At 43.9% G+C, this 26,527-nt stretch overlaps 1 protein-coding gene across 2 annotated transcripts in view; it reads left to right on the top strand.

Moving 5' to 3' along the window:
- The window catches only part of PKD1 (polycystin 1, transient receptor potential channel interacting), a 185,255-nt gene extending 163,283 nt beyond the window's left edge, over positions 1–21,972 (top strand). For both annotated transcript variants that reach the window (XM_056535584.1, XM_056535585.1), the window contains exons 37-45: positions 3,469–3,608; positions 3,714–3,835; positions 5,315–5,453; positions 5,561–5,686; positions 7,019–7,193; positions 7,326–7,613; positions 15,970–16,104; positions 18,006–18,320; positions 18,486–21,972. In XM_056535584.1, the coding sequence (XP_056391559.1) occupies positions 3,469–3,608; positions 3,714–3,835; positions 5,315–5,453; positions 5,561–5,686; positions 7,019–7,193; positions 7,326–7,613; positions 15,970–16,104; positions 18,006–18,320; positions 18,486–19,130 (2,085 nt within the window). In that variant the 3' untranslated portion in view covers positions 19,131–21,972. The remainder of the gene's footprint in view (positions 1–3,468; positions 3,609–3,713; positions 3,836–5,314; positions 5,454–5,560; positions 5,687–7,018; positions 7,194–7,325; positions 7,614–15,969; positions 16,105–18,005; positions 18,321–18,485) is intronic.
- The last annotated feature ends 4,555 nt before the right edge of the window (positions 21,973–26,527 follow it).

Raw genomic sequence — 26,527 nt, 5'->3', positions numbered from 1 at the left:
GTCGACCTCCGCACGAAGCGGCGGACGACACGCCCCCTCAATACAACTCTATGGCAGAGCCGAAGCGCTGCCTTCGGCAATCTCCGGCTCTGCCATTGAGATGTATTGAGGGGGCGTGTCGGCCGCCGCTTTGTGCGGGGGTCGACACCCGCTATGTGGCCGGAGAGCTGGGGCCCTGTACTGAGAGATCGCAGGGGGCCCCAGCGGTCGGACCCCCCGCGATCTCAAACTTATCCCCTATCCTTAGGATAGGGGATAAGTTTTTCACCACTGGACTACCCCTTTAAATTAGGAGATGACTGTTGGGTTTCTAGGTTTATTAAAGCCACTGAAAAACTTAGGCCTAGGATTACTAACCTCTGTCCTCCTTGGAACTTTAATGTAGTCCTTGTAGCCCTTACTTAGCCTCCCTTTGAACCATTAGAGTCCATCTCTACTAAATTCCTTACCTTAAAAACTGTCTTTTTGGTAGCAATAACATCTGCACGTAGAGTCAGTGAGATTCAGGCCGTCTCTACCTTACAGCCTTTCTTTATGGTCAGGGATGATAAAATTATCCTAAAATTAGACCCTAACTTTTTGCCTAAAGTTTCTTCCTCTTTTCATAGGTCACATGATATTGTTATACCTTCCTTTTGCTTGGCTCCTAAAAATGATCAGGAAAGATCGTTCTATGGTTTAGATGTAAGGAGAGCCGTTTTACAGTACAGTGACCCCCCGACCTACGATGGCCCCGACATACGATCATTTCAACATACAATGGTCTCTCAGAGGCAGCATCAACATACGATGCTTTTGTATGTCGGGGCCATCGCATAAACGGCTATCCGGCAGCGCAGACTGCTTCAGCTGCCACCGGATAGCCGTTTACGGTGCCCCGTGTGGTCCGCTGACGATCACTTACCTGTCTCCGGCGCGTCCTCTTCGGGATCCCCTGCATCGTCGGCGCTCTCCATCGTCGTCATCACGTCGCTGCACACGCCGTCCCGTCATCCAATAGGAGCGGCGTGCGTAGCGACATGATGGCGAGGACGGAGAGCGAAGATACCAGGGAAGCAGAGGCCTTGCCGGAGCGTCGGGGACACCCCGGGGATGCGGCGACAGCGATGGAAGGCCACATCCAGGGCAACGGTGACGGTCCAGAGCGGCGGGGACAGGTGAGTATAACCTCCAATACCAGTGGTCTTCAACCTGCAGACCTCCAGATGTTGCAAAACTACAACTCCCAGCATGCCCGGACAGCCGTTGGCTGTCCGGGCATGCTGGGTGTTGTAGTTTTGCAACATCTGGAGGTCCGCAGGTTGTAGACCACTGTCCTATACTTTACATTGCACGGATCCCTCAGCATACGATGGTTTCAACAAACGATGGTCCATTTGGAACGGATTACCATCTTATGTTGAGGGACCACTGTATGTTTAATCCTCTCGTTCCTGGGGGAAAGACAAAACCCCTTTTCTCCAATTTGCAGGTCCCAACAAGGGGAAAAAGGCTTCCAAAAGTTCGATTGCAAGATGGATCCGCATGGCCATCTCAGAAGCCTATTCTGCAAGAGGAAAAGATCCCCTTCTTAAATTAAAGGCTCATTCTACACGTGCAGTCTCTTCTTCATGGGCAGAGAGAGCATCTGCTTCTATGGAACAGATTTGTCGTGCCGCCACATGGAAAAATTTACATACGTTTTCCAAACATTATAGATTAGATGTTCTTTCTAATCAGGACATGGCTTTTGGATGCAAGGTCTTGAGTGCTGTGGTCCCTCCCTAAAATACTATTCTTTGGTATTTATCTCAGGATGCTGTCATGGAGACAACAGGTGAAATGGTGAGTTATACTCACCGATAATTGTATTTCTTGGAAGTCTCCATTGTTACATACGTAGCCCCGTGTCCCCGCTCCCCGGCCTGGAGCACAGTAGTTCATTGTCCCCGCTCACCGGCAGGGCTGGGATTCGCATTGCGGGATGCGCCCGCATGCGAATCCCGGCCCATCACTTACCCACGTTCACTGCTGCTCCGTCTAAGCCTCGGCGCATGCGTCCCCGTCCCTTAGGGTGCGTGCGCGCCGGTGCTTAAAGGGTCAGTGCGCCCATAATTAGTAAGTGCACCTGAACACTATATTGTAAATTCCTGCACCTCCCACACATCGGTGCTGGATCTTCAGTGCTTTTTGACTAAGAGAAAGCATTCACATTGCCTGCTCTGCCTACCCGTGTTACCCGACTTCCTTGCTACGTTTTTTGACCACGAACCTTTGCCGCCTGCCTTGACCTTCTGCTACGTTGACTACGCCTCTGTCCCATCCTCCTGTACCTCGCCTTGCCCAGTACCTGTGTGGTCGAGCCGTATCGGGGGTAGCGACCTGGGTGCCGCCTGCCGCAGCAAATCCATCCTGCCTTGCGGCGGGCTCTGGTGAAGACCAGCGGCACCTTAGACTCCGCTCCTCGATACGGTCCGAGTAATCAGCCACACAGGTGGAGGATCCACTACCTGCTCCGTGACATCCGCATCCATAATTCCCACACTTTTTGGTTTACTTTTCCTTCTGGTTTGGTCCTTTCGGTGATCACTTTTTTTCCTTTTCTACTCGGTGGGAATTGAGAGGAAGGAGTGGGGTTTTAAACTCTCAGGTGTTTTTCCTGTCCCAGTTAGGCAATCTCCAGGTGCTGTCATGGAGACTTCCAAAAAATACAATTACTGGTGAGTATAATTCACCATTTTTCATAACTGCCCTAAAATGTTTTAAGGGGTACTCCAGTGGAATTTTTTTTTTTTTTTTTTAATCAACTGGTGCCAGAAAGTTAAACAGATTTGTAAATAACTTCTATTTAATAATCTTAATCCTTCCAGTACTTATCAGCTACTGTATGATCCACAGGAAGTTCTTTTCTTTTTGAATTTCTTTTCTGTATGACCACAGTGCTCTCTGCTGACACCTCTGTCCATTTTAGGAACTGTCCAGAGTAGGAGCAAATCCTCATAGCAAACCTCTCCTACTCTGGACAGTTCCTAAAATGGACAGAGGTGTCAGCAGAGAGCACTGTGGTCATACAGAAAAGAAATTCAAAAAGAAAAGAACTTCCTCTCGTATATAGCAGCTGATAAGTACTGGAAGGATTCAGATTTTTTAATAGAAGTAATTTACAAATCTGTTTAACTTTCTGGCACCAGTTGATTAAAAAAAAACTGGAGTAACACCGCTTTTTACTGTCAATGAATGGAAACATCCATTGTTTGCATCCATAGGCTGATAACTTATGTAGACCTAATACTTCTGACAGCTGCTGGTTTGTTACAATTGTATCTATAGACATCCAGAGCACAGTCTCTCCTGCCTTGATAGTCTGCTACAATGTAACAGTGCATGTAAAATGTATCAGCCTGGTCCAGGCTCATAGTGGATTGTATATACTGGATACATCTGTAGGACCCCGGTCTTCTTATAATCTCTTTTTATCTGTCTATACAGAACCTTATGGTTTATACACTCTTCTTCCTGGTCGTCCTCCTGACCAACTATGGAGATGCTTCGGTGAACCACAAGGCCTACATGCTGCAGCGCTCAGTGCGACAGGAGATGGGGAGCCACAAGTTCATGCAGATTAAGAGGTAGAGTCCAGACATCAATAATCTATCTCAGAATGTCAATGGATCTTTAACAGAAATCTGTTAGGACGTATAGAACGATATCTCAATCTGTTCTATCCTCCACAGGTCTGATGAGTTCTGGGCCTGGGCTTCGGACATGCTGCTGCCATGTCTGTATGATAATCAGCGGGGGAGCTACAGCAGCTTGTTGGGGTCCGCTCGCTTACGCCAGATCCGGTTAAAGAAAGGTGCGGTACTATGTTACATGTCATGTGACTTTTAAAGGGGTACTCTGCCCCTAGACATCTTATCCCCTATCCAAAAGATAGGGGATAAGATGTCTGATTGTGGGGGTCCCGTCGCGTTCTCTGGTGCACGGAGAGAAGTTCGCTCCGTGCCGGATGACTGGCGATGCGGGGCGGAGGCTCATGACATCACGGCCACGCCCCCTCAATGCAAGTCTATGGGAGGAGGCGTAATGGCTGTAACACCACCTCCCAAAGACTTGCATTGTGGGGTGTGGCTGTGATGTTACGAGCCTCCAGGGCTGCACCCGACGCTCTAAACAAACGTTGGGTGAAGCAGGGAGATCGCGGGGGTCCAGCCGCTGGCCTTCGGATAGGGGATAAGATGTCTAGGGGCGGAGTCCCCCTTTAAGGACACAGAAAATTTCAGAGGATACACTGAATTGAGCTGGTGGTCATGTGATCATTGGGAGCCATTGTAGGAGGGAGTTTTTGGGACCCTATTGGCTATGGCCAAATGTCTGTTTGCAGAGTATGAATCTGATACTTAAAGGAGCACTCCATTTTTTTTGACCATATAATGCACACTCACCATCACTAGCCCTACAGCTACTTCTGTTTTATTACAACACAGCTGCATCTATGCTTTTCATTACTGTAACTGGGTCATGCCATCGCCAGCTTGACCCACTTGACCCACTAATCATTAAGATGTGTCAGAGGAAGTGGTCAGTCCTGGGTCAGCTGACTTCCTGCAAACTACAGGATGACATCATCACCTATCAGATCGCTCCTGATCATCCAGACCCCCCTCCCAGATCTGTATACTGCTCCTGCTATCTCTATGGAATCAGGATACAGTATATAGTAGTTATACACCTACCCCAGGGATGTGTTCACACATTGCATTTTTTGGGCAGTTTTTTTGACGAGATTTTCCCAAAATTATGGCAAAGGTTGGCGCTATTTTACCACAATTGTGCAAATCAAAGTAAAAACATAGACTGCCCAAATGCAGTAAATGTATGAAAACAACCTAAAAACTTCAAATCTTCATAAAACACCTCAATTGTTAAACCTCAATTGTTATACACTGCAATATTTATCTGAAAAACACATTTTCAATAAGAAAATGTACAAAAACTGCACATATATGCAAGTTGAGGTCTGTCCACATTGAGTCTACTCAGTTCACCTGGCTGAACTCCAGCAGCCTAATTAGATCAGGTGCAGTGATAAGACTCCACACACCTCTCTCTCTCTGCAAAGCGAGAGGATTCTTAGGAAATGTAGGAGGCTTTAGGAAATCATTTCAGTGATTGACCTGCAAACTCATGCCTGCCACATCAACTAAAATAGGTGAGCACAAGGCATACAAAGGAACTTCTCCATTTTTGGGGTCCAGTTCTCAGGATTTTCCTGCCAAAATCATGACTGTTTGCAAGTATATGGACCATCCTCACATTTTAACTCCTCTCTCAGCCACGTGTGATGTCCATTGGTCGTCCAGCCCTGAGACCTGTTTAGAAGAGTTTGACAACACCAACTATAACATTGCTTGGTCTAACGCTTCCGCCATGTCTTCCCGGGACTGGTCGTATTCTCCACCAGATAACACAGGGTAAGTACCACCTTATAGTCCCACCACTCCTTATAGCCGCCAAGAAGTGTTTAGCACCTTACGTCAGGCTGTGGTTGACTATACATCATTTCTTGTCTCTCCTCCAGGGCCTGGTATTGGGGTTTTCTCTCGTTCTATGACAGTTCTGGATACATTCAACAGCTGGGGGGCAGCTTGGAGGAGAACCGGGCCATCTTAGAGGACCTTCAGCAGGAGTTCTGGATTGATAGCCTGTAAGTTTTGTATCTGATCAAGTTTAGCTCTACCATTGGCAATCCCATACAGTGATCCCTCAACTTACAATGGCCTCAACATACAATTGTTTCAACATATAATGTCTTTTCTGGACCATTGTAACTTGAAACCAGACTCACCATACAATGCTACGGACAGTCCAGATCTGTGAAACATGTCAGTGGCTGGAAGAACCGACCAATCAGAATGGACATTTTACTGGTAAAACCCCTGTATTACTGAAGTGCATGCACTGACTGGTGTCTGGTAGCACCCCATACAGTACAGGGAGGTATTACATGTTCTGTACTTCTCTTTACCTGTATTACTGAAGTGTATGCACTGACTGCTGTCTGGTAGTGCCCCCTACAGTACAGGGAGGTATTACATGTTCTGTACTACTCTTTACCTGTATTACTGAAGTGTATGTACTGACTGGTGTCTAGTAGCGCCCCCTACAGTACAGGGAGGTATTACATGTTCTGTACTACTCTTTACCTGTATTACTGAAGTGTATGCACTGACTGGTGTCTGGTAGCGCCCCCTACAGTACAGGGAGGTATTACATGTTCTGTACTACTCTTTACCTGTATTACTGAAGTACATGCACTGACTGGTGTCTGGTAGCGCCTCCTACAGTACAGGGAGGTATTACATGTTCTGTACTACTCTTTACCTGTATTACTGAAGTACATGCACTGACTGGTGTCTGGTAGCGCCCCCTACAGTACAGGGAGGTATTACATGTTCTGTACTACTCTTTACCTGTATTACTGAAGTACATGCACTGACTGGTGTCTGGTAGCGCCTCCTACAGTACAGGGAGGTATTACATGTTCTGTACTACTCTTTACCTGTATTACTGAAGTGTATGCACTGACTGGTGTCTGGTAGCGCCCCCTACAGTACAGGGAGGTATTACATGTTCTGTACTCTTTACCTGTGCCAGGGTTAGCTGCTCTTTTGGACACCAGGTGAGGGCAGCTCCATGTTACTTTTTTAGGACATTGTGTGTTCTGTACAGGACCCTGAAGAAGCTCCTGTCCTCTACATAAACAGTGATTACAGCTCCCAGCAGATCTTTATTACTTTTATATGTAAGGATTTGCTTTATCTATATTAGTTATCGACTTATTTTTCTTTAATCATCACTTTCTCCTATTTTTGGATGACATTTTGGGGGCTTCAAAATCAATTACCAGGTTTCCATAGAGTTATTCTCAACATACAATGGTTTCAACATGCAATGGTCGTCGTGGAACCAATTAATATTGTAACTTGAGGGACCACTGTATTGTAATGACCTGCCACCCATGTTTTTGTCCTTGTAGGACGAGGGCTCTGTTTGTGGAGTTCTCTTTATACAGCCCTGGGGTCCACCTCTACTCCTCGGTGACGTTGCTGCTGGAGTTCCCATTGGCCGGTAGATCCCTCCCATCAGCTGAAATAAGAGCCTTTCCTTTACTGCGTCTGAGCAGCGGTACTCACCTACTTCTTATCATGATGGTAAGTGGCATTCCCTATACCAGTGTATGCCAAACTGTGGACCTCCAAATTCTCTGGAGGTCCACAGTTTGGAGAACAAATGAGTTGTCTCTGTTAATAACAAGGATCGGCATTCTTGAACACTCTTGACAGGTCTTTCTCATGATGTTTGTCGTGTACTTTGTGCTCGCCGAGTGTCTGTGTATCAGAAAGGAGGGGCGGCTCTACTTCACCAACGTCTGGAACTACGTTCAGTGGCTACTCATGGTCTTGACGGTGAGCACCGTGGTTGTGTATCTGAGCCGTGGCAGCTTGGCCGACCAGCAGTGGGAAGGATACCGGAAGGACAAAGTCTCGTTCGTCAGCCTGCACCATGTGGCCTTTTTGGGTAACGCCTTCAGCATCCTCTCTGCGTCTTTGCTCTTCCTCCTCACGGTGAAGGTAAGTCGGCCGAAAATTGACTCTCGGTAGTTACGATTAGACATGATGAGACCTCAACATCAACAAGCAGGGCAGCTGCTGATGACCTACAGTGGGGCAAAAAAGTATTTAGTCTGTAATTTTCATCATAGGTATACCTCAACTATGAGAGACATAATGAGAACAAAATCCATAAAATCACATTGTCTGATTTTTTAAAGAATTTATTTGCAAATTGTGGTGGGAAATAAGTATTTGGTCAGTAACAAAAGTTCATCTCAATACTTTGTTATATACCTTTTGTTTGCAATGACAGAGGTCAAACGTTTTCTGTAAGTCTTCACAAGGTTTTCACACACTGTTGCTGGTATTTTGGCCCATTCCTCCATGCAGATCTCCTCTAGAGCAGTGATGTTTTGGGGCTGTCCGCTGAGTAACACGGACTTTTAACTCACTCCAAAGGTTTTCTATGGGGTTGAGATCTGGAGACTGGCTAGGCCACTCCAGGACCTTGAAATGCTTCTTACAAAGCCACTCCTTCGTTGCCCGGGAGGTGTGTTTGGGATCATTGTAATGCTGAAAGACCCAGCCACGTTTCATCTTCAATGCCCTTGCTGATGGAAGGAGGTTTTCACTCAAAATCTCACGATACATGGTCCCATTCATTCTTTCCTTTACACGGATCAGTCGTCCTGGTCCCTTTGCAGAAAAACAGCTCCCAAGCATGATGTTTCCACCCCCATGCTTCACAGTAGGTATGGTGTTCTTTGGATGCAACTCAGCATTCTTTCTCCTCCAAACACGAGTTGAGTTTTTACCAAAAAGTTCTACTTTGGTTTCATCTGACCATATGACATTCTCTTAATCCTCTTCTGGATCATCCAAATGCTCTCTATCAAACTTCAGACGGGACTGGACATGTACTGGCTTAGCAGGGGGACACGTCTGGCATTGCATGATTTGAGTCCCTGGCGGTGTAGTGTGTTACTGATGGTAGCCTTTGTTACTTTGGTCCCAGCTCTCTGCAGGTCATTCACTAGGTCCCCCCTTGTGATCATTTTGTAACCACGGGGTGAGATCTTGCGTGGAGCCGCAGATCGAGGGAGATTATCAGTGGTCTTGTAGGTCTTCCATTTTCTAATAATTGCTCCCACAGTTGATTTCTTCACACCAAGCTGCTTGCCTATTGCAGATTCAGTCTTCCCAGCCTGGTGCAGGTCTACAATTTTGTTTCTGGTGTCCTTTGGTCTTGGCACGTTTTTGAAAATTTTGTCCATTTTTAATGGGAGGGGTGTTGGGTGGGGACTTTAGGATGCAAATGCGCATGTGCAAAGTAAAAACCGTATACTGTTTCCCGTATGGAACCGTATTGTGCGTTTCCCATTGACGTCCATGTTTAAAAAAAAAATTATGTTGTTGCAGTACGGTTTTTAAACTGGAAACAAAACCGTGGTCAACCACGGTTTTGAGTACGGGAAAAAACGTATAGTAAGCAAACCGTACACAACCGGGTGCATACGGTTTTCAATTATTTGTCTATGTATATCAATAATGAAAACGTATACAGGAAACATACTTGAAAAACGTGATGTGAACCCAGCCTTACAGGTCTGTGAGAGCCAGAAGTCTTACTTGTTTGTGGGTGACCAAATACTTATTTTCCACCATAATTTGCAAATAAATTCTTTAAAAAAATCAGACAATGTGATTTTATGGATTTTTTTCTCATTCTGTCTCTCATAGTTGAGGTTATAACCTATGATGGAAATTACAGCCTCTCATCTTTTTAAGTGGGAGAACTTGCACAATTGGTGGCTGACTAAATACTTTATTGCCCCACTGTTGTGTGTACTTGTTTAGTATTTTGAGTGCACATGGGTGTACATTATCTATCGGACACCCCCTTAGCTCAGCTTACTAAGATTTGATATGCAAAATAAGACCACCAAAAAAATAGCAGGGAACGATTGTCTTTTAAAGAGGTAGACTTCAAAAATATGGCCAATATCTATCTATCTATCTATATCTCATATCTATCTATATCTCATATCTATCTATCTATCTATCATCTATCTCATATCTATCTATCTATCATCTATCTCATATCTATCATCTATCTTATATCTATCTATTTATCTATCTATCTATCTCATATCTATCTATCTATCTCATATCTATCTATCTATCTATCTCATATCTATATATCTATCTCATATCTATCTATCTACCTATCTCATATCTATCTATCTACCTATCTCATATCTATCTATCTATCATCTATCTCATATCTATCATCTATCTCATATCTATCTATTTATCTATCTATCTCATATCTATCTATCTATCTCATATCTATCTATCTCATATCTATCTCATATCTATCTATCTACCTATCTCATATCTATCTATCTCATATCTATCTATCTACCTATCTCATATCTATCTATCTATCTATCTATCTATCTTCTATCTATCTATCTATCTATTTATCTTATATCTATCTATCTCATATCTATCTCATATCTATCTCATATCTATCTCATATCTATCTCATATCTATCTATCTATCTCATATCTATCTATCTTATATCTATCTATCTCATATCTATCTATCTCATATCTATCTCATATCTATCTATCTCATATCTATCTCATATCTATTTATCTATCTCATATCTATCTATCTCATATCTATCTATCCATCTCATATCTATCCATCTCATAGCTATCTATCTCATATCTATCTATCTATCTCATATATATCTATCTATCTCATATCTATCTATCTCATATCATATCTATATCCTATCTATCTATCTATCTATCTCCTACCAATCAATCTATTATAGAAAAAGGATATTTTTTTATTGGGTTTTTCATATAAATCACAAAACAAGCCTGTATACTGGGACATTCCCCGGGCAGAGACATGAGGTCTTGCCATAAACATAATAAGAAGTGAGTTTTTGAATTTATGCTGAGAAGCAATTAGATCAGAATACAATTTGTGGATGTGCGACCATGTCTGTTTTCTCTACTTGAATTCACATAATAAGAAGTGAAGTTGGACTATAAGCCCAAAAAGAACAAGACAAGTGTAGAGAACAATTCCAACACCCCTAAACATTGGTCCATGGGAGGTTCGTCTACCTCCATTCCCAGAGCAGACATACACAGGGTAAAAACAGTGATAAGCTAGAGAAAGAGTTACAGAACAGAGGTATAAGCGCAGCCTAGGAGCCTCAGACATCTTGTTGGCCATACTCACTGTGTGACCCGTAGTCTACCTAAAGATCCTGCCACAGCTCTTGTCAAGTACCAGGTAGTATCCTAGAAGGGCTTCCATTTCTTAAAGAAAGATTTTGCAGTTTTTTCTTTGTTCCGGCTAAGATCTGTCAAATCCATAAATAAATACTTTTTCTCATGAAGCAAAACCTGAAGCATGTCGGGTAGTAACCAATGTGTCAATGAGCTCCGCTTAGCCACCAGGATGATCAAATGGAGCAAAAGCGTTACTGCAACCCCTTCAGGAGCCACATAGAGTATGATAAGCAGTGGGTCTATAGGTACGGAGACACACAGTCGAGCTTCCAAGAGCGTAAAGAGGGCAGACCAAAACCTTGTAGACAAGGGGCATGTCACCCTACCATGGATCAGGACCGTTCTGTGAGCCCTACTCTATGAGGGAAAGTAAAGCCATAAATAGTATGATGCATAATCCTAAATTGGATATCCCTCCATTGTTTAACAACGGCTTTGCAAACCTTGGTCCAACCCTCAAGTACTGGAATCCGTCCTCCCAGTAAGTAAATAAGAAAGAATGCCGAGAAGTAAGACAACGTGGCTCTGCCCCACAAACTAGGTGTTGGACCGACGATATGCCAGCCTCTCTCCAAGGAGAACATACTATTCTCCCTTCCAAGGGTGAACTCAGGGAGATTCCACAGGGGAATGTGTTTACGGATTGAGAATGGAAGTTGTATGGATGCCCGGCCTATCTTCCAAGCTGCTAACGTGTCACGGACTATGCATGAACCCCGTAACTGTAGGGGGTCCGCACCAAGTCTAGTGTGTAGGAGAGCCGATAGTGACTAGGGGCTTATCAGGTCAGATTCTAAAGCCATATTGGAGTATTCTTCTCTCACCTAGTCTTTGCAATGGCGAACTAGGCAGGCAAGATTGTAATGTCTGACATCTGGGAAACTGAGGCCACCTTTTCCTTTGGGCAGCATATGTTTACGAAGGGCAATACGGGGTCGTCTATTGGCACAGAGGAACTTGGTGAACGCAGTAGTAAGGAAAGCAAGATCAGTGTGTTTCAACAATACCGGTATCGTTTGGAGGGGGTAGAGCAATTTAGAATAACTCAACATTTTTATCAGGTGACTGCGAGCCAATAGAGGAAGAGGGAGAGAGATCCACCTTCTCGGTTCGCCAACCACCTTCTGAATCAGAGGTGGAAAATTCAAGGAGTAAAGGGTAGAGGCCATTCTACCCACCCCTATCCCTAAATATTTCATGAACGTTCTAGTGAGGGAGATTGGTAAGGGTAAACCAGACTCTACAATCCTTCCCACCCGTCGTGATAAGTCTAAAAGTACACTTTTTGTGACGTTCACCTTATACCCTGACTCTAGGCCAATGACAGACAAGAGATTGAAAACTGCTGCTTGATCTCAAGTTTGGTTAGCAAGGAAAATCAAAAGATCATCTGCAAACAGAGCTTGCGTAATTGAGTTCCTGCCCACCGATATACCTTCAAAGACTTGAGCGGTAGACAAGACCCTTGACAAGTGTTCAATGACTAAGTTAAAAAGTAGAGGCGATAAGGGGAAACCCTGGCAAGTGCCCTTTTGGAGAGAGAAGGGTGAGGAGAGGAATCCCAGGGTAGATATCCTAGCCATAGAGGAAGTGTAGAGTGCATGAACGTAGTTAACAAAAGGGCCAGAAAACTCCATTGTCTGAAGCACCTTCCACTGACATTGTCAAATGCCTTCTCGGCATTGATGGACAGAATTGCAGGACTGTAACGTAAGGATGGTCTAAGCTGTATTTAATCCAGGACTGTTATCACCCTGCGGATCTTCGCCCCCCGCCGAGCATCCCTTAACAAAGCCCACCTGCAAAGAAGAGATCAACCTAGGGAGAAACCTCGCTAGGTGGTCAGCTAGGACGGTAACCATCAGGTGTGAGCAAATCCTTCCCAGGTTTAGGTAAAACTTTAATATAAGCTGTATTCATAGAAGCCGGGATAGGGCTCCCCTGCAGGTAGGCATTGTATAGACTCAACAGTGTAGGCAAAAGTTCTCCCTTCAGGAGTTTGTAGAAGCCTCCTGAAAAGCCATCAGGCCTCGGGGCCTTATTGGTCATCAGTCCCTTGATGGCCGCATCAAGCTCCTCCTCGGTAACTGTGGCATTCAGAGCCACCCGCAGGTTTGTTACCATAGCGAAACAAGGTAGCCTCGAACTGAGAGCGTGTAAAGTTATCCCTCCTCCAGGCATGCTTCGTAATCAGCCTTGGCAACTGGCCAGGCCAACTTGGTCATCTCTGAAGGAGACACCTGAAAAGCGGTGTAGGCCTGCTGGAGAATCTGGCCCAATGTAGCAATTGGTTCAGCTTCCTTATACAAGATGTAGTGTACCCTAAAATCCTCCCTCGTAATACAGCTTTTGCGGTCTCCCAGTATAATTGTGGTGTGCAGGAATGAGCACTGTTAGTATGCTCAAAGTCATGCCACCAACCTCTAAGCAGGTCTTCATACCGTTCGTCCCTGATCAACCCCACAGGGAATTGCCAAAGGAAGTCAGTCCCCTGCGGAAAGACATCTGTCATCTGGAGCAGTAATGGGGAATGGTCCGATATCACCATGTCTTCTATCTGTTGCACCCTGGGAAGCAAGGAAGGTGGGACAAAGCAATAATCAAGCCTCGACCTCAAATCATGGGCGTGGGAATAGTGGCTAAATTATGCAAGGACGAGGTTGTAAGGCCAGTCTTCTATTACTACGTCTATCCTCTACAGCACACATGATTGCGTTAAAATCACCAGCTACCAAAGTCTGGTTACCCTGCCCTAACATCACACGTGAGGCCAGATCAGTAAAAAACAAGCTGTTATCTGTATTAGGACCATAGGCATTAAATAACACTAGCTCATCAGCCGAAGTTTTAATGTGGACACTACATACTCTCCCCGCTGTATCAGCCTGCACTGCCAGCACATCATATACAAAGGATTTATGAAATAAGGTCAGGACCCCCGCTTTGCGGTCTACTGCAGAGGATCCTTCTACTCGACCTACCCACCATTTCTTCATCCTAAAGAAGTCCGCAGTCTACAAGTGGGTTTCCTGTAAAAGTACCACATCAGGTGATGGCCTTTTGAGATGGCAGAGGACTAGGCTGCGCTTATTGGGGGACAGGAAATCCTGTTAGTCCATAAGGACCAATAAACACAAAAAAAAAATTACCATTCACCCTCCCCCCCCTTCCCACCAACAACAGTAATACGCATGAACATGGGGACCACCACCCCTTCCCACATCCCAAGTGCTTTAGGGACTTCCATACATCCCATGGCAAAGACGGAATTCCAATCAACAGGAGAGCCCTCCCCACCAGCAAATGTAAACTCGGAAACATGGGCTGCATATTATCAGTGACATCCCGCTACCTAGAAGGCACATCACAGGTAAAGGCCCGTAGTGGTGAACACAGGCTCCAGACAGTAGAACCCTAAGAAAAAGTATGGAAACTGGACTAATAATTTTTTTTTTGTGTGTGTGTTTTTGGATTTGCAGTTCTATAGAATACCCCTCCCCCTCCTCCCCACATCCCCCACGTAACAAAAGTAAAAGAAAACCCATACCTAACACCCCCTCTCCCCCCCTGGACCCCTACTCCCCACATTCCCTCCCCCCTACACCCCAAACCTGAAAAACTAGAAGTCCAGTCAGAAAAATTGCGTATCACGAAGGAGTCCATCAGTCAACGAAGGCGGTAGATCCATCTAAACAAATAGGCTCAGCTCTTGCGGACAAGGGATCCAAGCAGCGTCTGGGACGGAAGATCCGTTTGAGACCCCCCTCGAGTTGGTGGTCTGAGACAGCGGCGGCTGATCAGTGGGTTGTGTTCGTGTTTTTTGGGTTATCCATGAAATAGCCGGCAAATTTGTTGGGCCAGTCACCCACCCCAATAGGGCGTGCACAAGTAGACCCAAATATGGTTCATTAGTAGAAGCTAGCCTTTAGTTGATGGTTTTCAGGTATTCCACATGATGGGGGGAATTTATCCTTACTCTCTGTGGTGGACGTATTTTGCAGGCAATAATTTTTAGTTGTGTAAGTGCTGACGTGTGCCAGATTTTTGATCACACGGTCTATGATACATTTGCCTTAGCAATACACAGCTTAGGGAAATTACCTCAGCGCAATCAATTTCAAATTGTAAGGAAAAGTGTCTGTGTGTTGCTGTATTGCATTGCTGATCTCAAGGAGTGGTAGTAAAAAGTTTTTAACAGTAATCTTGTTATTCAAGATGCCAAAGTCTGTTTCTAAAAGCTTAAAGGGGTGCTCCACCCCTAGATATCTTATTCCCTATCCAAAGGATTGGGAATAACATGTCTTATCATGGGGGTCCCCCCGCGATTTCCCTGCTGCACCTGGCGTTCGTTTAGAGCGTCGGGTGCAGTGCCGGAGGCTCGTGACGTCACGGCCACACCCTGCTCGTGACGTCAAGGACACGCCCCCTCAATGCAAGTCTATGGGAGGGGGCGTGACGGCAGTCACGCCCCCTCCCATAGACTTGCATTGAGGGGGCGTGGCTGTAATGTAAAGAGCGGGGCGTGATCGTGACATCATGGGCCTCCACCCTGCATCGCCAGTCATCCGTCACGGTGCGAAGTTCGCACCGGATGTCTAGGGTGCCACAGCCGAGATTGCGGGGGTCCCCAGTGACGGGACCCCCACTATCAGACATCTTATCCCCTATCCTTTGGATAGGAGATAAAATGTCTAGGGGTGGAGTATCGCTTTAAACCATTTGACTTTAACATCTGTGGACAAAACTGTCGATGCTAATGGTGGGGGTTCTATTTCCAATTGCAAACTTTTTTATAATAATTATATTTTATATAAAACATTGAAAAATGCTGTGGTTAGTCATTTTTCTAAACCTGATCCCTGCCTGGCGGTGACTTGCGATAAAATGGGAGGTTTGCAACTTTTTTTTTTTTTGATAAATTCCTGACCGTGCATCCATAAACAGAAATTTGGCTGTCCATAATGTTTTCTTATAAAGCTGCTGTGGGCGACTTTTTTACTCCAAACTTCAGCCCAAAAAAGTGTAAATACATTAATAAATGATCTTTCCTGTTAAGGTGGCACAGCAGCTACGATTCATCAGGGAGTGGTCCGTATTTGGAAAGACGCTGAGTATGTCTATGAAAGAGCTGTGTGCTGCAGCGGGGGCCACGCTGGGTCTGGTGCTGGTGTACGCTCAGGTTGGCTTTTTGGTAAGTACAGTCGTATCTGAAAATGCTCGGGAGCAAAAGTCCATGAATTCATATGATTTTAACACCTTAAGGACCAGGCCCATTTTGGCCTTAAAGGGGTTATCCAGGAAAAAACTTTTTTATATATTACTATTAAAAAATCTTAATCCTTTCAGTACTTTTGAGCTGCTGAAGTTGAGTTGTTATTTTCTGTCTAAGTTCTCTCTTATGACTTGTGTCTCGGGAACTGTCCAGAGTAGAAGCAAATCCCCATAGCAAACCTATTCTACTCTGTGCAGTTCCCGAGACAAGCAGAGATGTCAGCAGAGAGCACTGTTGTCAGACAGAAAAGAACAACTCAACTTCAGCAGCTGATAATTATTGGAAGGATTAAGATTTTTTAATAGAAGTAATTTACAAATCTGTTTAACTTTCTGGAGCCAGTTGATATAAAAAAAAATGTTTTTTCCTGGAATACCCCTTTAATTTAAGGACCAGGCCAATTTAATTTTAGCATTTTTAGTTTGTCCCTCCTTACCTTCTAAAAATCCTAACTCTCTTATATTTCCATCCACAGACCCATATGGGGGCTTGTTTTTTTGCATCACCAATTTTACTTTGTAATGACATCACTCATTTTACCATAAAGTGTACGGCGCAACCAAAAAAATATTATTTACGTGGGAAAATTGAAAAGAAACCCGCAATTTAGCACATTTTGGAATGTTTTGTTTTCACGCTGTACACTTTATGGTAAAATGGACATGTTTTCCTTATTCTGTGGGTCAATACGATTAAAATTATACCCATGGTTACACGCTTTTCTATAATTGTACCGCTTAAAAAAAATCTCAAACCATTTTAACAAAATTAGTATGTTTGAAATTGTCCTAGTTTGACCACCTATAACTTTCAAATTTTTCCGTATACGGGGCGGTATGAGGGCTAATTATTTGCGCCGTGTCTGTAGTTTTTATCGGTACCACATTTGCTTAGGTTTGACTTTTCTTATTAGTTTTTTGTTATTTTTTTTGGGAATAAAATGTGACAAAAAAAGGCAGCAATTTTGGACTTAAATTTTTTTTTACATTTACGCCGTTCACCGTACGGAGTAATTAACAATATATTTTGATATGTTTATAAAAAAATGTCAACGCTTTTTTGGGGGTAAAATGGGAAAAACTGATGAGTTACATTTTTATTGGGGGAGGGGATTTTTCAATTTTTTTTCTTTTTTTTACACTTTAATAGTCCCCATAGGGAACTATTTATAGCAATCATTTGATTGCTAATACTGTTCAGTGCTATGCATAGGGTATAGCACTGTTCAGTGTTATCGGCTATCTTCTGCTTTGGACTGCTTGATCTCAGACCAGAGCAGAAGACCCCTGGAGACGGCCGGCGGCAGGTTAGGAGAGCTCCGTCCGCCATTATGGGTGATCGGATCCCCGTGGCAGCCCTGCGGTCGATCAGATCATCCATTTAAAGTACCGCACTGCCGCAGATGCCGTGATCTGTATTGATCACGGCATCTGAGGGGTTAATGGCAGACATCCGCATGGTCCAACCATGCGGATGTCCACCATTACCGGCGGGTCCCTGGCTGCTGATAGCAGCTGGGACCTGCCGCGCATGACGCGAGCACCGCTCCGGCGCTCACGGTCATGGCGGAGCGTAAATGTACGTCCTGGTGCGTTAAGTACCACGGCACCATGAAGTTAATTTACGTCCATTGTCGTTGAGGGGTTAATATGTAATGATTTTGTTATTCTTCTCCGCAGTATATGGTAACCACAGCAGTCACATGATCCGTCATCGTAGAAGCATTTCGACCTATTCATTCCTTGCACACGATATGTAGATTTTTTGTGTGTTTATGGTGGATCAGTGCTTTAGTGATTTTTATGTATCTTTTTCTCCAGCTTTTCTCATCCTCCTGGGAGAGATTTCACAGCTTTGGGGCAAGCATCCTCTCTCTGTTTGCCGTGGCTCGTGGCACTTTAAGTCTAAAGGCCCCGTTCCCGTATTTCTCCTATGTTCACCATCTCTACTTTGCGAGCTACCTGGTGCTGGAAGTATGGATCCTGATGAGATTCTTTGGGGCCATATTGATCAACAATTACCGACAGGTGCGGCTGGATTTATTCCGACCGGCTTTCGAACTACAGGACTATGAGATGGTGGAGCTTTTTCTCAGGAGGCTTCGGATCTGGATGGGTGTCAGCAAAGTGAAAGAGGTAAGTTGAATGTATCTATGCGATAGAGCAGTGTTTCCCAACCAGGGTGCCTCCACCCTGGTTGGGAAACACTGTGATAGAGGTATCAAATACAAATGGTATTTTACTGTATGGTGGTTGATTCGCATAACAAAAAACATAAAAAAAAATATTTGTGTATTTCAGTTCCGTCACAAGGTGCGCTTTGAAGGAATGGAACCACTTCCTTCCCGCTCTTCCAGTGATTCCAAGTCTCTTCGAGGTTCTACTGCTAGTGCCGCTTCCGATACCTCATCTTCCTCCTCCTTCTCCACCATTTCCAGTCAGCTAGATACGTTCAGCGCCGTGAGCACCAGGGAGAGGGCAGAGGTCGATGCCAACATTCAAAGATTGCTCCCCGTGCTGGAGACTCTTCTGTCACAGTTTGATCTGGTCAACCATGCCACCGAAGAAGTCTATCAGATAGAGCGCAATCTGGAACATGTACAAATGAGAATAGCCAAGAAGAGGAGTCAACACGAGAGCACTCCAACTCAGAGGTCACTAAGACATTCCCAAGGGTCACAAGGCCTCCAGCAGAACTCTGCATCCACTCAAAGTGGAAGTGCCAAATCTGAGAGTCACCAGCGACGGAAGCAAAATCCTCTGCTGCCTACTTCACCATCGTCCACAATTTCTCAGGTATTAACAGAGAGCACTTCAGCGAGCAAAACGATATCCGTGGACAAGGTGGTGGCAGAAGAGCCGGCGCTCATCCCGATGCAGTTAACACAGAGCAAAAGGAGGAAGACCATGCGGGCACACAACAGAGTCCATCCCAGTGTTAGTTAGCAGACCCCATTGGTGTGATGTCTCATTAGCTCCAGGGGCGTCTTGGTATAAGTATTGGGATAAGTTTTCTCACGTTGCTCTTACAAACCAACTGGTAGATCTTCAAGACCCAAATGGAGATCTTCCCAACAGCTCGTCTTGTTGGCCTACGAACAGTTAGTCCTGATTTAACAGCGTTTCCCAAGATACGTCAACAAGCACAGGTTCCTTTTGGTTCTAAAGCCCTGGAGGCTTTTAGGTCCTAAATCTACAGGCCCTGGTGGCTTGAAAGCTTTACTTTTGGAAGCCCTGGAGGCTTATACTGAGTTCATGGAGCCCGGGTGGCTCCAGACGATATTTTCAATGAGCCCTGGCGGCTCATACTTTGGTTTGTAGACAGCCGGCTGTCCCGCGACCTGTCCTGTTGACAATTACTAGGACTCATATTTGGGAAACACTGAGCTACAAGGAGCTGCTTACTGACTCTGAATGAAGCTTTATAAAAGTCTTAAGAACGTGTTTGGCATCTAGTCATCTTCTGGAGATGCTTCTTGCAAGATTATCGATGGTGCTTTTAAAAAGGGACCGGGGTGTATTGAAGGACTTGCTGGTCAGTCCTGAGTTACGACAACAGTCATTGCTGGTCTCTAGGTTATAATCAGGGTGCTGCAAGAGCGTCTTATTCCCTTTAGCACTGTAGAGAAGTCATTACCTGGGTACTTTACCAGGGGGGAAAAAGGGAACAGAATTCTACTTGGCTTGGATGAACCAACATCATGGCGGGAGTAAGATGGACTTATGAAGGAGTTACTCTTCTTTCTGATTTCTTGAGGAACTTGTGAAAGTTTGATCTCCTACTACCCATTTGTTATGATCCCCCACAGTTGAGTTTACAGGACAAAAATGGTGGAAGACCTCCGCCCCTAAGGCATTGCACACAAACAGTTGCACCTGGTGCAGAAGTATTTGTATTGTGTCTTAAGTACCAGAGATTTCTTCCACGGTGGAATTTACTTTGTGCCTTCAAAGGAGAATTACAGGAATATCTCACCATGTGGTTTGGAACCTAGAGGGACTTTACTATCATCTTTCCAAATTAAGGCACCGCTTGCTATTGTTGGTCCGTATGTGTGTGTGGGGGGAGGGGGGGGGGGTGTCTTGGCCCAAAAGCAAAATTCCTGAAAAGGCATCGTATAGTCTTGGAAGAAAATGGCAAGCACCACTTATGGCTGACACCTCTGGTTCTGAAGGTCCTTGCTGTGTAGACCATCTGTGGCTTCTGGTTATACACAAGAACGTAGATTAGATGAGATCCGATCCGACCCCCCCAAATATAATCCCTAGTGCTCCTGCTATCATCAGGGTCCAGGAGGCTATACATCCCCCTTTGGAACTGAATGTATTTCTCATGTTTGTGTTAGTTTGTACCTTTCAGCAGTTTGCATGGAGCGCCACGCACTTTATCAAATGCTTTAAAAAAAAAAATTATAATAATAATAATTCTATATATACCCAGGCCAGAAACATTCAATGCAACCTAAGTATTTTTGTAAGGGACTTCCTATCTCCAAGACCATGTCTTATACCTTGTAAGGCAGTTGTCCTCAATAAAGTCCTTAAAGGAGTACTCCCGTGCCCCAGCCTTCTGAATACAGCATTACAGCAAGCCCCTCCATTAAGGTCTATTGGATTGGGCATGATGTGGCAACCGCTACTCCAAGTCTTCTGAACCGGATGTTCAAAAGGCTGGGGCATGGGAGTACCCCTTTAAGGCCCACCAACATGCTGTTTTTTTTTTCCCCCAGTTACTCCATTGGAATAGAACAGGAAAAAATAAAATCCTGGACTGTTGGTGGCCTTGGGGACTGGGTTAGGGACCTCTGGTGTAAGGTGTTTTATTAACAGGTGATGCTCAGGTCTGTACATCAAACTGAAAAAAGCTAAAAAGGGGGAATGGAGCCCAAAAAAACTAATCAAGGTGTCTCCATGCGATTGAACATGGTTTCCTCAGCCACCACACCCTATTCCTAGCCATCATATTCCACAGCCATCTAGGGCCGGTATAGGCAACCTTCGGCACTACAGATGTTTTGGATTACATCTCCCATGATGCTCTTTCATCCAAAAAATGCTGCCAAAGCATCATGGGAGATGTAGTCCAAAACATCTGCAGTGCCAAAAGGTTGCCTAGTCCCTATCTAGGGACTGCATATAAATGGTAGATACCTCACCAAAGTGCGACACTCCTTAACCCAATGCTCAAGCCCCGCCAACAATTCAGAATTAGATTATTTTATTTTTTTTTCAATTCTCCCCCCCCCGGCTCTATTCCAGTGGAGTAACTCAAAAACCCATAATGCTGGTGGGACTTAAGGACTGGGTTGGGGACCACTTCCTTAGAGGATGAATGGATCAGTGGTCAAGCATGGGGGGGCTGCAGTGTTTGCAGGATCAAAAGCTAGCCATCCCCTATCCTGGGACTAGGGGGAGAAAAAAAAAAAAAAGTGATCATACCAAAAAACTGAGTTTGCATAGGTGGATTTGTACTGCAGCCAAATTAAAAAACATTTTATACTCCAGTCACGGCGAGAGCTGCATATACAATACTGATGGTTTAGACTTTGTCACTACACCCCCTTACATTGCATAGAGGATCAATTGAGAGAGAGGAAGGAGAAAAAAAAACTAAAAAACTAAAAAAAAAACTAAAAAACTAAAAAAAAAAACTAAATTTTCAGGCCCAAACATCTCCAATAGCAGTGGTCTCCAAACTGTGATCATCCGGATGTTGCAAAACTACAACTCCCAGCATCCTGTGAGGTCCAACAGTTTAGAGACCACTTTCCTATAGTGCAGTGGTCTTCCACTGCAAACCTCCAGCTGTTGCAAAACTACAACTCACAGCATGCCCGGACAGCCGTTGGCTGTCCGGGCATGCTGGGAGTTGTAGTTTTGCAACAGCTGGAGGTCCGCAGGTGGAAGACCACTGCTATAGTGTGTTACAGTATCTTATATACAGACAATGACGTCTTACACGTTAAAACTGGCAGAATTGTGAATGCAGCTCTGGATGTGATTGGAATAGAAGAAATAATGTTATTCCGAAAATCCAAAAACCACCATTTTAACCATCTTTTACATTCCCCCTGTAGTCAGAGATGTTTCTGTATTTTAAAATTTTTTTTTTTTTTTTTTTTTTTTTTATGACACAGCTCACATTTCATCCTTTGTAAACCGGTGACGCTCAGTCGCGGGTTGGAATATGTATATTTTTGTAATATTCGCTATATTTTCATAGCGTCCTAACCAAATGAAGCAATGGTGTAGATAGAGGGCCGGAGCACTATTATCCCTAGAGGTATTTATGTATTGGATGTCGTGCTCTTGTATATATTTATATGTATTTTATACAAGTAGAATATTTGCATATTGGCTTTAAAAAAAAAAAAAACAGGTACAGGTTATGGATTAGCGGGGCGGCCTACTTGTGTCTCTTGAACACACTTTTTCTTCTCTTTTTTTTTAAATAACATTTTATAAACTTTTAGTTATCGAGTTAACCCCCCCCCCCTCCCCCTTTACACATTCATAAAAGGGAATACATTTAAAAAAAAATTAATATTTTAGAATTTTACTCAAATTCCGTTCCCGCACCGTATGTAAAGGATCATCAGTAGAGATGAGCAAATTTACAGTAAATTCGATTCGTCACGAACTTCTCGGCTCGGCAGTTGAAGACTTATCCTGCATAATTTAGTTCAGCTTTCCGGTGCTCCTGTGGGCTGGAAAAGGTGGATACAGTCCTAGGAGACTCTTTTCTAGAACTGTATCCACCTTTTCCAGCCCATCGGAGCACCGGAAAGCTGAACTAATTTATGCAGGAAAAGTCATCAACTGCCGAGCCGAGAAGTTTGTGACGAATCTAATTTACTGTAAGTTCGCTCATCTCTAATTATCAGTATTACCGTTTATGGGGGGGAGCAAAAAAAAAAGTGTTGTAACCATAATTCAAATTAAAAGGGGTACTCCCGTGGAAATTTTTTATTTTTTTTATTTTTATTTTTTTAAATCAACGGGTGCCAGAAAGTTAAAAACAGATTTTTAAATTACTTCTATTAAAAAATCTTAATCCTTCCAGTACTTTTTAGGGGCTGTATACTACAGAGGAAATGCTTTACTTTTTGGATTTCTCTTCTGTCGCGACCACAGTGCTCTCTGCTGACCTCTGCTGTCCATTTTAGGAACTGTCCAGAGCAGCATATGTTTGCTATGGGGATTTTCTCCTGCTCTGGACAGTTCCAAAAATGGACAGCAGAGGTCAGCAGAGAGCACTGTGGTCATGACATCAGAGAAATCCAAAAAGTAAAGCATTTCTTCTGTAGTATACAGCCCCTAAATAGTACTGGAAGGATTAAGATTTTTTAATAGAAGTAATTTACTAATCTGTTTAACTTTCTGGCACCAGTTGATTAAAAAAATAAAATAAATAAGTTTTCCACGGGAGTACCCCTTTAAGTGACAAAAAAAAAAAAAAGGCAATTGGTTGTCAATGCCGTATACAATTTTTTTTTTTTTTTTTGTGGCGTTGGGTATAGATTCTGGAAGTATTTAAGAGACACCTGGAGGCTTAAGTCTGAATATATAATACAAAAAAAAAAAAAAACATAAAAAACATATCTAAGCCGCTTATTTAATATATTTGATACAGTTTGCATATTAATATAAATCATTTTTGAACAGTTCTCATTTACCATTAGTTTCATCATATAAGTTTGTGCCTTCCCCTCCCCCCCCCCCCATAGTAACATCATATTCACCCGATAGAACTCATGTAATTGTAGGGATGGCTGGACCAGAGTACATTACATGTAGGGACTAAAACGCCTTCGTAACTTTATATTCCATGGTTTAAAAAAAATAAAACAGTCTGATTAGTTACATGGAGACGATACGAGGCTGTTGACAATATTTTTTATTTTTTAAATAGAGGGGGGAACAGAGTGTTTCCCAACTAGCGAAACTCCAGCTGTTGCAAAACTACAACTCTTAGCATGCCCAGACAGCTAATGGATGGGAGTTGTAGTTTTGCAACAGCTGGAGGCACACTGGTTGGGAAACACAATGTTTAAACAACAGTAAAAAAAAGAAATAGGAACATTTATACTTCGTAGAACCTCCGGCGATCAGCTGCAAGACCTGACAGTAGGTGCTAAACCTCACTACAGGACAAGTCAGGCATTACGAAGTGTATTTTATCCAGTCTTATTGGCTTTTTTTTTCTTTTTATTCCTGGCAGTATTGTAAGACTGCAACATGCGGACACTATACCTTTTTTTATTTATTTTTTTTACATACATTTTGGCACCTTTATTTTCTTTTTATTTTACTATAGTCCTTAATTTCCCCCCTGCATTTTTTTTTATGACCAAAAAAATAAACAAAATTTATTAGGGCATCATTAAAAAGCTAAAGGGGTACTCTGCCCCTAGACACTTTATCCCTTAACCAAAAAGGATAAGATGTCTGATCGCTGGGGGTCCCAAAGAACGCTTGGTGCGGGCAGGTGCCTGTGACGTCACGCCACTCCCCCCTTGTGATGTCACACCAGGCCCACTCCATTCATGTCTGAGAGGAGGCGCTGTGTACTAGCTGCCACACCCCCTCCCATAGACATGAATGGAGGGGGCGTGGCATGACGTCACTATCACGGACACCCATGTCAAGCGTTCTGAACATAATGTTCAGAATGCCGGGTGTGTGTACAGATATCGTGGGGGTGGGGGGTTGTTTGCAGGGGCCAAACCCCCACGATCAGACATCTTATCCCTCATCCTTTGATTATGGAATAAGATGTCTAGGGGTGGAGTACCCCTTTAAATGGTTATTTAACAACATAAAACAAAAAAAAACAATTCTGACGTGTTTCGAACCACACAGTTCTTAGTCATGGCGTGTCCTACTACCACTGTCTACAATAAGGATTGTAGACAGTGGTTGCATGGCATGCCATGACTAAGAACTGTGTGGTTTGAGACACCTCAATATTTGTTACATAAAGTTGCAAAACTTGTCACTAGAGATGAGCGAACTTACAGTAAATTTGATTCGTCACGAACTTCTCAGCTCGGCGGTTGCTGACTTTTCCTGCATAAATTAGTTCAGCTTTCCAGTGCTCCGGTGGGCTGGAAAAGGTGGATACAGTCCTAGGAAAGAGTCTCCTAGGACTGTATCCACCTTTTCCAGCCCACGGGAGCACCTGAAAGCTGAACTAATTTATGCAGGGAAAAGTCAGCAACTGCCGAGCCGAGAAGTTCGTGACGAATCGAATTTACTGTAAGTTCGCTCATCTCTACTTGTCACGAGTAAACCATAGAAGATAGTGTGCTAAAATGACATTTCTGGAGAGGTGTACCTGCCCAAAATTTATCAAAGGCTGTGCGTCCGCTTAATAAAATTTGCCGCGTGTACACCTTAGCACCACACAAAATAAAAAAGTGGACAAAAAAAAAAAACCTTCACCTACATAAGTGTTTCCAAATCAGGGTGCCTCCAGCTGTTGCAAAACTACAACTTCAAGCATGCCCGGACAGCCGTTGGCTGTCCGGGCATGCTGAAAGTTGTAGTTTTGCTACAGCTGGAGGTTTGCAGTTTGGAGACCACTGACCTACACCAACAATAATGAATTATTATAAATTTTACACCACCCATAGCCCCTGGAGGAAATTTTTTGTTTTGCCTGGATTAATATATATTTTTTTAACCCTGTACTCCCAGCACTGGCCTAAACCATAGATCCAGTCCCTTCCAGCAGAGCCCTCTCTCCCTCTTACCTACCAGGAATGGAAAGTTAATTTCGTTTACAACCATCGATCTTTCATATTTTATTGAATTAGCAGGTAATAAAAATGTTTTATTTTTTTTATATTTTTCAATGACAAAAGCCATCGATCCGGTGGCCGCATAGAGCTGGTCTATGTAAAACATTGCACTTACCCCCATTTCTCCCCTCCTGCCGGCAGCGATTCCGCGCAGAGCCTTTATTGCTTTTGCTTTTTTACGTGTATTGTCAAAATTTAAAAATAAATAAAAATAAAATTGTAAGATTATTTATTGTCTGGAGAACAAGATTTCGTCCTTTCGGCTTGATTGACGCGTTTCGGACAATGGAGGAGGCAAGCATGTTGATATTACGACTTTGAGGTCTGTGGCATCTGGGTGATCTGGGAAAGGAAACCTTCATTGGCCCAGGCCGCGGCCGAAATCTAGGTCTGAAGGGCGGCATCTTCACTATTGCCTTATGTTTGTAAAATGTGCTGCGATGCAAGTTGTTGGACAAAGTCACAAATAAAAGATGGCTGCTGCAAGAAGACTGTGTGTGCTGGTGTTCTGTATGAAGACGATCACGGACAAGCCTGACA

The sequence above is a fragment of the Hyla sarda genome, chromosome 8 (assembly GCF_029499605.1).
Source record: "Hyla sarda isolate aHylSar1 chromosome 8, aHylSar1.hap1, whole genome shotgun sequence".
In the NCBI taxonomy this organism is placed as follows: Eukaryota; Metazoa; Chordata; class Amphibia; order Anura; family Hylidae; genus Hyla; species Hyla sarda.
The sequence above is the reverse complement of the archived record's forward strand: the minus strand, read 5'-3'. Positions and strand labels throughout refer to the sequence as shown.